The sequence below is a fragment of the Diadema antillarum genome, unplaced genomic scaffold (genome assembly GCF_040938485.1).
Source record: "Diadema antillarum isolate AM-2024a unplaced genomic scaffold, OU_Dant_1.0 seq00001204_RagTag, whole genome shotgun sequence".
Lineage (NCBI taxonomy): Eukaryota > Metazoa > Echinodermata > Echinoidea > Diadematoida > Diadematidae > Diadema > Diadema antillarum.
The window spans coordinates 709361-723064 of record NW_027271997.1 but is presented as its reverse complement, the minus strand read 5'-3'; the positions used below and the strand labels follow the sequence as shown (position 1 = coordinate 723064).

Below are 13704 nucleotides of genomic sequence, written 5' to 3'. Positions count from 1 at the left end.
CGTGTCGGAAGCTGCGTTGCCATGGTAATGGCATATAAATGGCAGAAGATCAAGGAAAGATCTTGCGGATTGAACTACTTCCTCTGTATTCGACTGAAGCTCATGAAATGTGGCACACACATTGGTCTTGGTGGGAAGATGTGCAAGACATATTTTTTGGACGTATCGGAAGCTGCGTTGCCATGGTAACGGCATATTAATGGCGGAAGATCAAGGAAAGATCTTGTGGATTGAACTACTTCCTCAGTTTTTGACAAAAGCTTATGAAATGTGGCACACACAATAGTCTTGTTGGGAAGATGTGCAAGACATATTTTTCGGACGTGTCGGAAGCTGCGTTGCCATGGTAACGGCATTTAAATGGCAGAAGATCAAGGAAAGATCATTCCTTGGGTAAGACTGTCGTCACGGGGCGGGGGTATTAATCACCTTCAGTGATATTTCTAGTTTGACTTAATTGTCCCCGCCGAACGAGTTCGAGCAGGGGACTATGAAACGGCTCCGTACGTGTGTGTGTCCGTGTGTCCGTCCGTGTGTCCGTCCGTCCGTCCGTCCGTCCGTGTGTGCGTCCGTGTGTGATCAAAATCTTCAATTTGCTACTTCTCTGTCATTTATGAGCCAATTTTGATTCTGTTTGCTTTATATGATAGCACTACATGGGAGCTTTGAAACTTCCACACAGAATTTCAGTCGTGACCTTTGACCTTGACCTTTGACCTATATTGTACATTTTGCTACAAAATGCTACTCCTTCGCCATTTCTAACCCGATTTCGATTCCGTTTGCTTTATGTGATGGCACTAGGTGAGGGCTTCAAAACTTCTACACAGAATTTTGACCTTTGACTTTTTTGACCTTTGACCTTGATTTTTTGACCTGTATTGTACATTTTGCTACAAAATGCTACTCCTTCGCCATTTCTAACCCGATTTCGATTCCGTTTGCTTTATGTGATGGCACTAGGTGAGGGCTTCAAAACTTCTACACAGAATTTTGACCTTTGACTTCTTTGACCTTTGACCTTGATTTTTTGACCTGTATTGTACATTTTGCTACAAAATGCTACTCCTTCGCCATTTCTAACCCGATTTCGATTCCGTTTGCTTTATGTGATGGCACTAGGTGAGGGCTTCAAAACTTCTACACAGAATTTTGACCTTTGACTTCTTTGACCTTTGACCTTGATTTTTTACCTATATTGTACATTGGCTACAAAATGCTACTCCTTCGCCATTTCTAACCGGATTTCGATTCCGTTTGCTTTATGTGATGGCACTAGGTGAGGGCTTCAAAACTTCTACACAGAATGTTGACCTTTGACTTCTTTGACCTTTGACCTTGATCTTTTGACCTATATGGTACATTTTGATTCTAAATGCTACTTCCGGCGGGGGACATATTTTACGCACCCGCGTAATTTCTACTTTTCCTTGTTTGAGTTTACTTTTCATTTTTTTTTTATGGAAGCAGTGGTCGTGACTATGGTGCTTTGCATGTTCTTTGCAGCAAATCACCCCTGGAGAGCTACTGGAGACCCTCCCAGCAACCTTCCAAGCCTTTGATGAGAGGGCCCAGTACCTGAATTGTGCCAAGCACCTCCTGGTCAACCCACCCTCTATAGTTGGAGCACCGGTATCACGTGGCAACCAGAACCCCGTCGTCAAGGTATTTTGAAATGGATTTTGTTTGAGATTGATTAAACGTTCCACATGACAACATTTCTGCAATTAACTTGTCTCTCAAAACCTATTATCATTTTGGTTGTTAAAGACTATTACCACTTCTGACAAGAAGATATTCAAGGCCTACGACAAACAGAAACAAAGATGATGAAAAAAAAAAAGGTCCACAAGTACTTACACTTGGAAAATTAAGAATATATCAGATAATATCATGAGCATTTCAAATGTGACCGTGCATCACAAAACGAACAATAAGTCGCTCACACTGATTTTGTGTGAGGACTGAAAATAGGTGAAATGGGTCAACGGAGCCGATCTTAACTTATTTCAATATTTTCTGGAAGAGCAAGTCTTCGTCTACATTATGCTAAAATTTGGGATCATGAAACAGGCAGAAAAGTGTGTTTTCTAGCAGTTTATCTCGAATATTTTTTGGCAGAATAGTGTGATTAAGTGCGTCTTTAGAGTCCTCTTTTCATTTCTTAATAACCTTATACACACTCTCCACTTTCAACTCCCATATTAGGAAAGTCCATTTGATTTGAGTTGTACATCATTTCAAAGCTTAAAGTCTGTTCTTTCAGAATGTGCTCTTAACTAGAATTTCATGTCTGGCGACTTTTTGTTTGTTTTGTGGTGCAGGGTCACAAATAATTTGCTTTTCCAAGATGATTGGTATTTTTTAGTATCAATCTTTTCAACAGTCATTGTGACTCTGTAGTAAGCTCAGTGTCTGTGAAGCTCTAGCTAGCTTAGTTTGTAGCAAGGCCCTTCAAGTTTTACTTAGTCAGTACTCTACTATTCATCCTTAAGGTTTCTCTTGAAAGCAAACATGTTAGTCATTCTGATCCAGACAAGCTGACCATTCACTGTCTTGTCTGTCTGTCTGTCTTGCCTCTCCACAGGTTGGGTTTTGTGGTGACCAGGGAGCCCCAGGACCCCAGCCCCCTAGCACCGCCACTGCCCAGACCCCCATGACCTCCACCACAGCCGCTGCCCTCAAGGCCAGTAAGATGCAGTCTGAAGATGCTGCTGTCTCCATCATCAAGAACATTTTAACGTAAGTACAAAGCTCAGTGTAGAAGACTGGAGAGTGTACAATAAAGGGCAAATTTGCAGATACAAGTTAAGAGTTGTTCAGTATCACAGGAGGCAGTTCTTGTTGTTTTGTTGTTGTTGGTTTTTTTCTTTTCTTTTCTTTTCTTTTCTCTTTTTTCTTGTTGGGGAAACTTATGTGTTTTGATTGAGGACATTAATTATAGACTCAGCATTATGTCTTTGTGCTTATCTTGTCAAAGTAGTTGTTTCTTTTCCCTGCATATGACATGTTTGCTGAGAATAAAATACAAGTTATCAATGCTAGGAGATCAAATCATTTCAGATATACATTATTGCTGGAAATCATAGAGAACTGATGGTTCAACTGATGATTATTTAGAATATAGTGATGTCAATGAATAAAGTATGAAAATGATGATCTATTTTATCTCTTTCTCTTTCTCTTTCTTTAACAGATCTCAGAAACAGAAAAGGAGTGGTCAGATTGAAGAAATGCCATCAACAACCCCTTGTAAGTTGACTTCATGTTTGTGTATCACAGATAAGTACTATATCTGTGCTGAAAATGTCTGTACAGAATTGACTGGCATCTGAGGTAAATAGTATTTAATTCAGTCATACAGTGTATTTGGGTAGGATGAGTTATACAGAAAGGTAAATAAAAACTTTTCATGTTTGAATTCAATCAGTTTTTGTGTCCATCATATCTTGTTATTGTGTATGCCATATGTTTAGCGAGTCTAATATCTTGTGATTCGGGACTTCGGGACAATTTCTGATTGTTGAGACAGTACTGAACAGAGAAATGTATGCATGCACATCGCATTCATGTCCAGATCAAGGTCAATAATCAATAATTTTGCATGTTTTTAAATTCGCGAATTATCACCAGACTCGCAAAATTTGTGAAAATAAAACCTCACAAAATATTCAGGGTATGCAGTATGTAGGTTTTTCATTTCACAGTAAAACCTGATAGAGGCAGATTAATCATGTATTTGGTATTACCAAGATCTTCATCTCTGCACACTGCAAGTGATGAAGGACTAGAAACTACTTGTAAAAGCAGTCACTCTCCTTGTTGACTCACCCAGTAATTGATGAAAAGTGATCACACGAAGCACATCTTGGGCTGAGCAAATTATGCATTTGGCATATTGTGTTTGGCTTTATTCCGTGTAAAGTAATTTCCTATCTGACTAAACCTTACCCTTCACTGTCTAATTGCTGTCTTCTACCTTCTTCTGACGATGTAAACAACCCTTAATGTCTCTTTTCCCTCCCCTGGCAGCCGTGAACCGTATCGTAGCTTCACAACCAGTGGGCGTTGGAGCCGACGCCCAACGACAGACTGCTACCACGGATGACGGGCGCGGCGGTAAGTGCCCCACCCGACCCCCAGGGACCAAACTCATGGACAAGGACAGGCCCAAGGTGGGCAGCATCAAGCGCACTACATCTACAACCTCTGAGCACAATCCTCGCCGCAGTGCATCAGGGTAAGTTTTCACCCTTCACCTCCAGGGTCATGTCTATCAAGAAATTATTGATTAGACCTCTTCCCTAAAAATGTGCTGTCCAGCAATATGCCATAATGTAAAAGTTGTCATTCAGCGAAGCAAGAAAAAGAAATATAGGAGTTAACATGATACCCTGTCAAATTGTCAAATTGACTTCAGGGTGGAGGGGAAGTGGGGTAAGCATTGAGTGGGGGAAAGCAAATGCAGTAAACAAAATGGATAATAGTCATTTTGCAATCTCAGATATTGGTATCATGCTTTTTAGTTGGTGTTTATTTTTCTTGTGTGTATGACTTGTATACATACGTATTTTGGCCTTACTGTGGATATTTCTTTGCTGAATCCTACATTTCTTATACAGAACCCAGAAGAACAAGAATTCTGCCCTCAAGTTTGACCCCAAGTACTATGTCTTTGGAGAAAAGCCTGAGAGAGAAACGTAAGTAGCTATGCAGTAGCACTTTGACTTTTACCTGAAGAGTTCATGTACTTGATAGGTGAATGAAATAAATGCTGAACTGTACATCCAATTATCTTAATAACAGCACTACAAACAAATTATGTCTAACAGAACAAATTGTTCCTTTGATGGTGATTGTGTCGTAGCATCGTGACCTGCAACCATAACTTAAGTGTCACTTGAGAACCTATGTGGGATGTACTCTCATCAGTACGGTCTATTTATAAGTAACCTGCCACATTCTTAGCTGGGGATGTTTAAGATGATAGATATCATTTCAATGAATTGTTGGTTTGAAGGTACTGTAGTGGTCCCAATTTTTGCAAGCCATCCTCTAAATTTTGTTGGCAAATATGATTTCTAATCAAATAGTCATAATAAAAGCATCCATAAATTTCAGAAGGGTTTGACAGAAACAATGGAGTATGTCAAAGTTTGTCTCTTCCGAAAGAGTATCATTTAGATGTGAAACAGTTTGATTATGTTCCTTTTAGTATACGTGAATAGCAAGCAGTGTAGAGAATTGCACTTCGACAAGGATGTCTTCTTGAAATCACTGCTGTGCTAGTGCTTAATATGTCTGTCAATATTTGTGTGAATGTGTGTATGTGTCTGTGTATGTTCTCGTGTATGTTTCTGTTTATTTGTCTGTGTATGCATATGAAATGAATGTGTCTGTGTAAGTTTCTGGGTAGCCTTTTTTTTTTTGTGCATGTGTTTGCGGTATGTGTTTGAATATGTGCCTTTGATGTGTTTGTGTCTGTGTCTGTGTTTGTGTATGTGTATGTAATGGGTATTTCTGTATCTCCAAGAGTTTAAACAATCACACTTTGTTGTCACTCCTAGACATTTCCTGGCTCTCATCAAGAAGACACTCCAAGATGCTTTGGATGGTCTCCTCACTACAGCCGATGTGAGTTTCTTTCAATTCTTTAGTATCAGACATCTCTCTTCAGTTTCTTAGGGTCTTTCACTGGATAATAAATAATAATTGCCTTCAACTATCAGCTGCAGCCTCTTTCATATTTTACTGTTCCTGCCCTGGTTCTTTCATGAATTAAAAAAAAACTATAAAAAAAAAATACTTCGGAAATTGGCAATTGTTCAGTCAACTTACATATCTCTAATTCGATATCAATTATGTCATGTAACACATTCCATTCTCAACAAATTTTTTTAAAAAAAAGTAAGGGGAGGGGAATTTTATAAAGTTCTAGTTTCGCACTATGTGTGCGATGAAAAAGAATAATGTTCAGTTCAAATTCTTTTATTCCAGTGTATCATCATGGAATGTAGCATTTTCTTAGAACTTTTATGAAACAAAATTTATAAATTGAAGTTTTCTGAACTAAATATAAATTATTTCAAATAATAATGACAGTATAAAACCTTAAAGCCGTACAAACCAAAAGTCCAGTCAGCAACAATGACATCTACAGTGTAGTCAGGTTCCTTACGTAATTTTGCCAGATTTGTTGGGAGAGTATCAACATTATACATTTTTGGAAAGCTTGTTGTATATGAAATCAGAAAAGCAACATTTCCATTTCCCCCGATACCTATATGGCTGCGATCTTGGACTTTTCCAAAATGGCTACTATAAAACAGGTTTTCTTCAATATATCAGCTTCTAAATAACCTAAAAACTTGATTTTGACAGCAAAACCACCATTGCACCAAATTTGAGATTAATTGCTTCAAAACTGTGGAAGACGTTCACTCCACAAGATTTTCAAGAAAATTTACCGTTACCATGGCAATGCCTTGGCTTGTACAAATGCAATATATGTCTTGCATAACTACACTTATAGATCATTATAAATACCAAATTCGAAATAAATTGCTTAAATACGGTGGAAGTAGTTCACTCCACAAGGAATATTGGCAAATGAAAGGGTCTACACTGAGCTGGGAATAAAAGGGTTATAGAAACTGTCCTGCCAAATGAAAGGGTCAACACTGAGCTGGGAATAAAAGGGATACAGAAACTGTCCTGCAACATGAAATAAACCCCTAGACCCCCTCATTTGGCAGGAAAGTTTTTATAACCCTTTCATTCCCATCTCTGTATAAGCCCTTACACTTGGCAGGGCAGTTTCTATATCCCTTTCATTCCCAGCTCAGTGTAGACCCTTTCATTTGGCAGGACATTTTCTATAACCCTTTTATTACCATCTCTGTATAAATCCTTACACTTGCTAGGACAGTGTCTATAAGCCTTTTATTCCCAGCTCAATGTAGACCTTTTCATGAGGCATGACAATGTCTATAACCCTTTTATTCCCAGCTCAGTGTAGACCCTTTCATTTGGCAGGACACTTTCTATAACCCTTTTATTCCCAGCTCAGTTTTGACCCTTTCATTAGTGAGGCCAATTTCTATAACCCTTTTATTCCCAGCTCAGTGTAGACCCTCTCATTTTGCAGGACAGTTTCTATAACCCTTTTATTCCCAGCTCAGTTTTTGACCCTTTCATTAGTGAGGCCAATTTCTATAACCCTTTTATTCTTAGCTCAGTGTAGACCCTTTCATTTGGCAGGACAGTTTCTATAACCCTTTTATGCCCAGCTCAGAGTAGGCCCTTTCATATGGCAGGACAATTTCTATAACCCCTTTATTTCCAGCTCAGTGTAGACCCTTTCATTTGGCAGGACAGTTTCTATAACCCTTTAATTCCCAGCTCAGTGTAGACCCTTTCATATGGCAGGACAATTTCTATAACATTTTTATTCCCAGCTCAGTTTTGACCCTTTCATTAGTGAGGCTAATTTCTATAATCCTTTAATTCCCAGCTCAGGGTAGACCCTCTCATTTGGCAGGACAGTTTCTATAACCCTTTAATTCCCAGCTCAGTGTAGACCCTTTCATATGGCAGGACAATTTCTATAACCCTTTTATTTCCAGCTCAGTTTTAGACCCTTTCATTAGTGAGGCCAATTTCTATAACCCTTTTATTCCCAGCTCAGTATAGCCCCTTTCATGTGACAGGCCAATTTCTATAACCCTTTTATTCCCAGCTCAGTTTTGACCCTTTCATTAGTGAGGCCAATTTCTACAACCCTTTTATTCCCAGCTCAGTGTAGACCCTCTCATTTGGCAGGACAGTTTCTATAACCCTTTTATGCCCAGCTCAGAGTAGGCCCTTTCATATGGCAGGACAATTTCTATAACTCTTTTATTCCCAGCTCAGTGTAGACCCTTTCATGTGGCAGGACATTTTCTATAATCCTTTTATTCCCAGCTCAGTGTAGACCCTTTCAGTGCCCTATATAAAGAGAGTCTGGCCAACTCGGTTTTCGGCTCATGAGTTTTGAAGCCTGTGATTGGTCAAAACAGGTCCCGTGATCTTTGTGGAGCCATGTTACTAAAGTGCGCTCATACGCAGTGCCCATTGTTAACTACCCCTTATTTGGCTTGGTTATTTTGTTACATCAGAGCGTACACACTAACCCTGTAATGCGTAATATGCGCAGTAACGACATGGCGTCCAATTTAGCAGTTGGCCAGACTCTCTTTATATACGGCACTGGACCCTTTCATTTGGCAGGACAGTTTAATTTCCAGCTCAGAGTACACCCTTTCATATGGCAGGACAATTTCTATAACCCTTTTATTCCCAGCTCAGTGTTGACCCTTTCATTTGGCAGGACAGTTTCTATAACCCTTTTATTCCCAACTCAGTGTAGACCCTTTCATGAGGCATGACAATTTCTGTAACCCTTTTATTCCCAGCTCAGTGTTGACCCTTTCATTTGGCAGGACAGTTTCTATAACCCTTTTATTCCCAGCTCAGTGTAGACCCTTTCATTTGGCAGGACACTTTCTATAACCCTTTTATTCCCAGCTCAGTTTTGACCCTTTCATTAGTGAGGCCAATTTCTATAACCCTTTTATTCCCAGCTCAGTGTAGACCCTCTCATTTTGCAGGACAGTTTCTATAACCCTTTTATTCCCAGCTCAGTTTTTGACCCTTTCATTAGTGAGGCCAATTTCTATAACCCTTTTATTCTTAGCTCAGTGTAGACCCTTTCATTTGGCAGGACAGTTTCTATAACCCTTTTATGCCCAGCTCAGAGTAGGCCCTTTCATATGGCAGGACAATTTCTATAACCCCTTTATTTCCAGCTCAGTGTAGACCCTTTCATTTGGCAGGACAGTTTCTATAACCCTTTAATTCCCAGCTCAGTGTAGACCCTTTCATATGGCAGGACAATTTCTATAACATTTTTTATTCCCAGCTCAGTTTTGACCCTTTCATTAGTGAGGCTAATTTCTATAATCCTTTAATTCCCAGCTCAGGGTAGACCCTCTCATTTGGCAGGACAGTTTCTATAACCCTTTAATTCCCAGCTCAGTGTAGACCCTTTCATATGGCAGGACAATTTCTATAACCCTTTTATTTCCAGCTCAGTTTTAGACCCTTTCATTAGTGAGGCCAATTTCTATAACCCTTTTATTCCCAGCTCAGTATAGCCCCTTTCATGTGACAGGCCAATTTCTATAACCCTTTTATTCCCAGCTCAGTTTTGACCCTTTCATTAGTGAGGCCAATTTCTACAACCCTTTTATTCCCAGCTCAGTGTAGACCCTCTCATTTGGCAGGACAGTTTCTATAACCCTTTTATGCCCAGCTCAGAGTAGGCCCTTTCATATGGCAGGACAATTTCTATAACTCTTTTATTCCCAGCTCAGTGTAGACCCTTTCATGTGGCAGGACATTTTCTATAATCCTTTTATTCCCAGCTCAGTGTAGACCCTTTCAGTGCCCTATATAAAGAGAGTCTGGCCAACTCGGTTTTCGGCTCATGAGTTTTGAAGCCTGTGATTGGTCAAAACAGGTCCCGTGATCTTTGTGGAGCCATGTTACTAAAGTGCGCTCATACGCAGTGCCCATTGTTAACTACCCCTTATTTGGCTTGGTTATTTTGTTACATCAGAGCGTACACGCTAACCCTGTAATGCGTAATATGCGCAGTAACGACATGGCGTCCAATTTAGCAGTTGGCCAGACTCTCTTTATATACGGCACTGGACCCTTTCATTTGGCAGGACAGTTTAATTTCCAGCTCAGAGTACACCCTTTCATATGGCAGGACAATTTCTATAACCCTTTTATTCCCAGCTCAGTGTTGACCCTTTCATTTGGCAGGACAGTTTCTATAACCCTTTTATTCCCAACTCAGTGTAGACCCTTTCATGAGGCATGACAATTTCTGTAACCCTTTTATTCCCAGCTCAGTGTTGACCCTTTCATTTGGCAGGACAGTTTCTATAACCCTTTTATTCCCAGCTCAGTGTAGACCCTTTCATTTGGCAGGACACTTTCTATAACCCTTTTATTCCCAGCTCAGTTTTGACCCTTTCATTAGTGAGGCCAATTTCTATAACCCTTTTATTCCCAGCTCAGTGTAGACCCTCTCATTTTGCAGGACAGTTTCTATAACCCTTTTATTCCCAGCTCAGTTTTTGACCCTTTCATTAGTGAGGCCAATTTCTATAACCCTTTTATTCTTAGCTCAGTGTAGACCCTTTCATTTGGCAGGACAGTTTCTATAACCCTTTTATGCCCAGCTCAGAGTAGGCCCTTTCATATGGCAGGACAATTTCTATAACCCCTTTATTTCCAGCTCAGTGTAGACCCTTTCATTTGGCAGGACAGTTTCTATAACCCTTTAATTCCCAGCTCAGTGTAGACCCTTTCATATGGCAGGACAATTTCTATAACATTTTTTATTCCCAGCTCAGTTTTGACCCTTTCATTAGTGAGGCTAATTTCTATAATCCTTTAATTCCCAGCTCAGGGTAGACCCTCTCATTTGGCAGGACAGTTTCTATAACCCTTTAATTCCCAGCTCAGTGTAGACCCTTTCATATGGCAGGACAATTTCTATAACCCTTTTATTTCCAGCTCAGTTTTAGACCCTTTCATTAGTGAGGCCAATTTCTATAACCCTTTTATTTCCAGCTCAGTTTTAGACCCTTTCATTAGTGAGGCCAATTTCTATAACCCTTTTATTCCCAGCTCAGTATAGCCCCTTTCATGTGACAGGCCAATTTCTATAACCCTTTTATTCCCAGCTCAGTTTTGACCCTTTCATTAGTGAGGCCAATTTCTACAACCCTTTTATTCCCAGCTCAGTGTAGACCCTCTCATTTGGCAGGACAGTTTCTATAACCCTTTTATGCCCAGCTCAGAGTAGGCCCTTTCATATGGCAGGACAATTTCTATAACTCTTTTATTCCCAGCTCAGTGTAGACCCTTTCATGTGGCAGGACATTTTCTATAATCCTTTTATTCCCAGCTCAGTGTAGACCCTTTCAGTGCCCTATATAAAGAGAGTCTGGCCAACTCGGTTTTCGGCTCATGAGTTTTGAAGCCTGTGATTGGTCAAAACAGGTCCCGTGATCTTTGTGGAGCCATGTTACTAAAGTGCGCTCATACGCAGTGCCCATTGTTAACTACCCCTTATTTGGCTTGGTTATTTTGTTACATCAGAGCGTACACGCTAACCCTGTAATGCGTAATATGCGCAGTAACGACATGGCGTCCAATTTAGCAGTTGGCCAGACTCTCTTTATATACGGCACTGGACCCTTTCATTTGGCAGGACAGTTTAATTTCCAGCTCAGAGTACACCCTTTCATATGGCAGGACAATTTCTATAACCCTTTTATTCCCAGCTCAGTGTTGACCCTTTCATTTGGCAGGACAGTTTCTATAACCCTTTTATTCCCAACTCAGTGTAGACCCTTTCATGAGGCATGACAATTTCTGTAACCCTTTTATTCCCAGCTCAGTGTTGACCCTTTCATTTGGCAGGACAGTTTCTATAACCCTTTTATTCCCAGCTCAGTGTAGACCCTTTCATTTGGCAGGACACTTTCTATAACCCTTTTATTCCCAGCTCAGTTTTGACCCTTTCATTAGTGAGGCCAATTTCTATAACCCTTTTATTCCCAGCTCAGTGTAGACCCTCTCATTTTGCAGGACAGTTTCTATAACCCTTTTATTCCCAGCTCAGTTTTTGACCCTTTCATTAGTGAGGCCAATTTCTATAACCCTTTTATTCTTAGCTCAGTGTAGACCCTTTCATTTGGCAGGACAGTTTCTATAACCCTTTTATGCCCAGCTCAGAGTAGGCCCTTTCATATGGCAGGACAATTTCTATAACCCCTTTATTTCCAGCTCAGTGTAGACCCTTTCATTTGGCAGGACAGTTTCTATAACCCTTTAATTCCCAGCTCAGTGTAGACCCTTTCATATGGCAGGACAATTTCTATAACATTTTTTATTCCCAGCTCAGTTTTGACCCTTTCATTAGTGAGGCTAATTTCTATAATCCTTTAATTCCCAGCTCAGGGTAGACCCTCTCATTTGGCAGGACAGTTTCTATAACCCTTTAATTCCCAGCTCAGTGTAGACCCTTTCATATGGCAGGACAATTTCTATAACCCTTTTATTTCCAGCTCAGTTTTAGACCCTTTCATTAGTGAGGCCAATTTCTATAACCCTTTTATTCCCAGCTCAGTATAGCCCCTTTCATGTGACAGGCCAATTTCTATAACCCTTTTATTCCCAGCTCAGTTTTGACCCTTTCATTAGTGAGGCCAATTTCTACAACCCTTTTATTCCCAGCTCAGTGTAGACCCTCTCATTTGGCAGGACAGTTTCTATAACCCTTTTATGCCCAGCTCAGAGTAGGCCCTTTCATATGGCAGGACAATTTCTATAACTCTTTTATTCCCAGCTCAGTGTAGACCCTTTCATGTGGCAGGACATTTTCTATAATCCTTTTATTCCCAGCTCAGTGTAGACCCTTTCAGTGCCCTATATAAAGAGAGTCTGGCCAACTCGGTTTTCGGCTCATGAGTTTTGAAGCCTGTGATTGGTCAAAACAGGTCCCGTGATCTTTGTGGAGCCATGTTACTAAAGTGCGCTCATACGCAGTGCCCATTGTTAACTACCCCTTATTTGGCTTGGTTATTTTGTTACATCAGAGCGTACACACTAACCCTGTAATGCGTAATATGCGCAGTAACGACATGGCGTCCAATTTAGCAGTTGGCCAGACTCTCTTTATATACGGCACTGGACCCTTTCATTTGGCAGGACAGTTTAATTTCCAGCTCAGAGTACACCCTTTCATATGGCAGGACAATTTCTATAACCCTTTTATTCCCAGCTCAGTGTTGACCCTTTCATTTGGCAGGACAGTTTCTATAACCCTTTTATTCCCAACTCAGTGTAGACCCTTTCATGAGGCATGACAATTTCTGTAACCCTTTTATTCCCAGCTCAGTGTTGACCCTTTCATTTGGCAGGACAGTTTCTATAACCCTTTTATTCCCAGCTCAGTGTAGACCCTTTCATTTGGCAGGACACTTTCTATAACCCTTTTATTCCCAGCTCAGTTTTGACCCTTTCATTAGTGAGGCCAATTTCTATAACCCTTTTATTCCCAGCTCAGTGTAGACCCTCTCATTTTGCAGGACAGTTTCTATAACCCTTTTATTCCCAGCTCAGTTTTTGACCCTTTCATTAGTGAGGCCAATTTCTATAACCCTTTTATTCTTAGCTCAGTGTAGACCCTTTCATTTGGCAGGACAGTTTCTATAACCCTTTTATGCCCAGCTCAGAGTAGGCCCTTTCATATGGCAGGACAATTTCTATAACCCCTTTATTTCCAGCTCAGTGTAGACCCTTTCATTTGGCAGGACAGTTTCTATAACCCTTTAATTCCCAGCTCAGTGTAGACCCTTTCATATGGCAGGACAATTTCTATAACATTTTTTATTCCCAGCTCAGTTTTGACCCTTTCATTAGTGAGGCTAATTTCTATAATCCTTTAATTCCCAGCTCAGGGTAGACCCTCTCATTTGGCAGGACAGTTTCTATAACCCTTTAATTCCCAGCTCAGTGTAGACCCTTTCATATGGCAGGACAATTTCTATAACCCTTTTATTTCCAGCTCAGTTTTAGACC

At 40.4% G+C, this 13704-nt stretch overlaps 1 protein-coding gene across 1 annotated transcript in view; it reads left to right on the top strand.

Annotated features, from left to right (window-relative positions):
- The window catches only part of LOC139744707 (coiled-coil domain-containing protein 180-like), a 49771-nt gene that overhangs the window by 22536 nt on the left and 13531 nt on the right, over window positions 1–13704 (top strand). The window contains exons 23-28 of the mRNA XM_071655131.1: window positions 1507–1665; window positions 2588–2742; window positions 3197–3252; window positions 4033–4240; window positions 4623–4700; window positions 5568–5634. Of these exons, the coding sequence (XP_071511232.1) occupies window positions 1507–1665; window positions 2588–2742; window positions 3197–3252; window positions 4033–4240; window positions 4623–4700; window positions 5568–5634 (723 nt within the window). The remainder of the gene's footprint in view (window positions 1–1506; window positions 1666–2587; window positions 2743–3196; window positions 3253–4032; window positions 4241–4622; window positions 4701–5567; window positions 5635–13704) is intronic.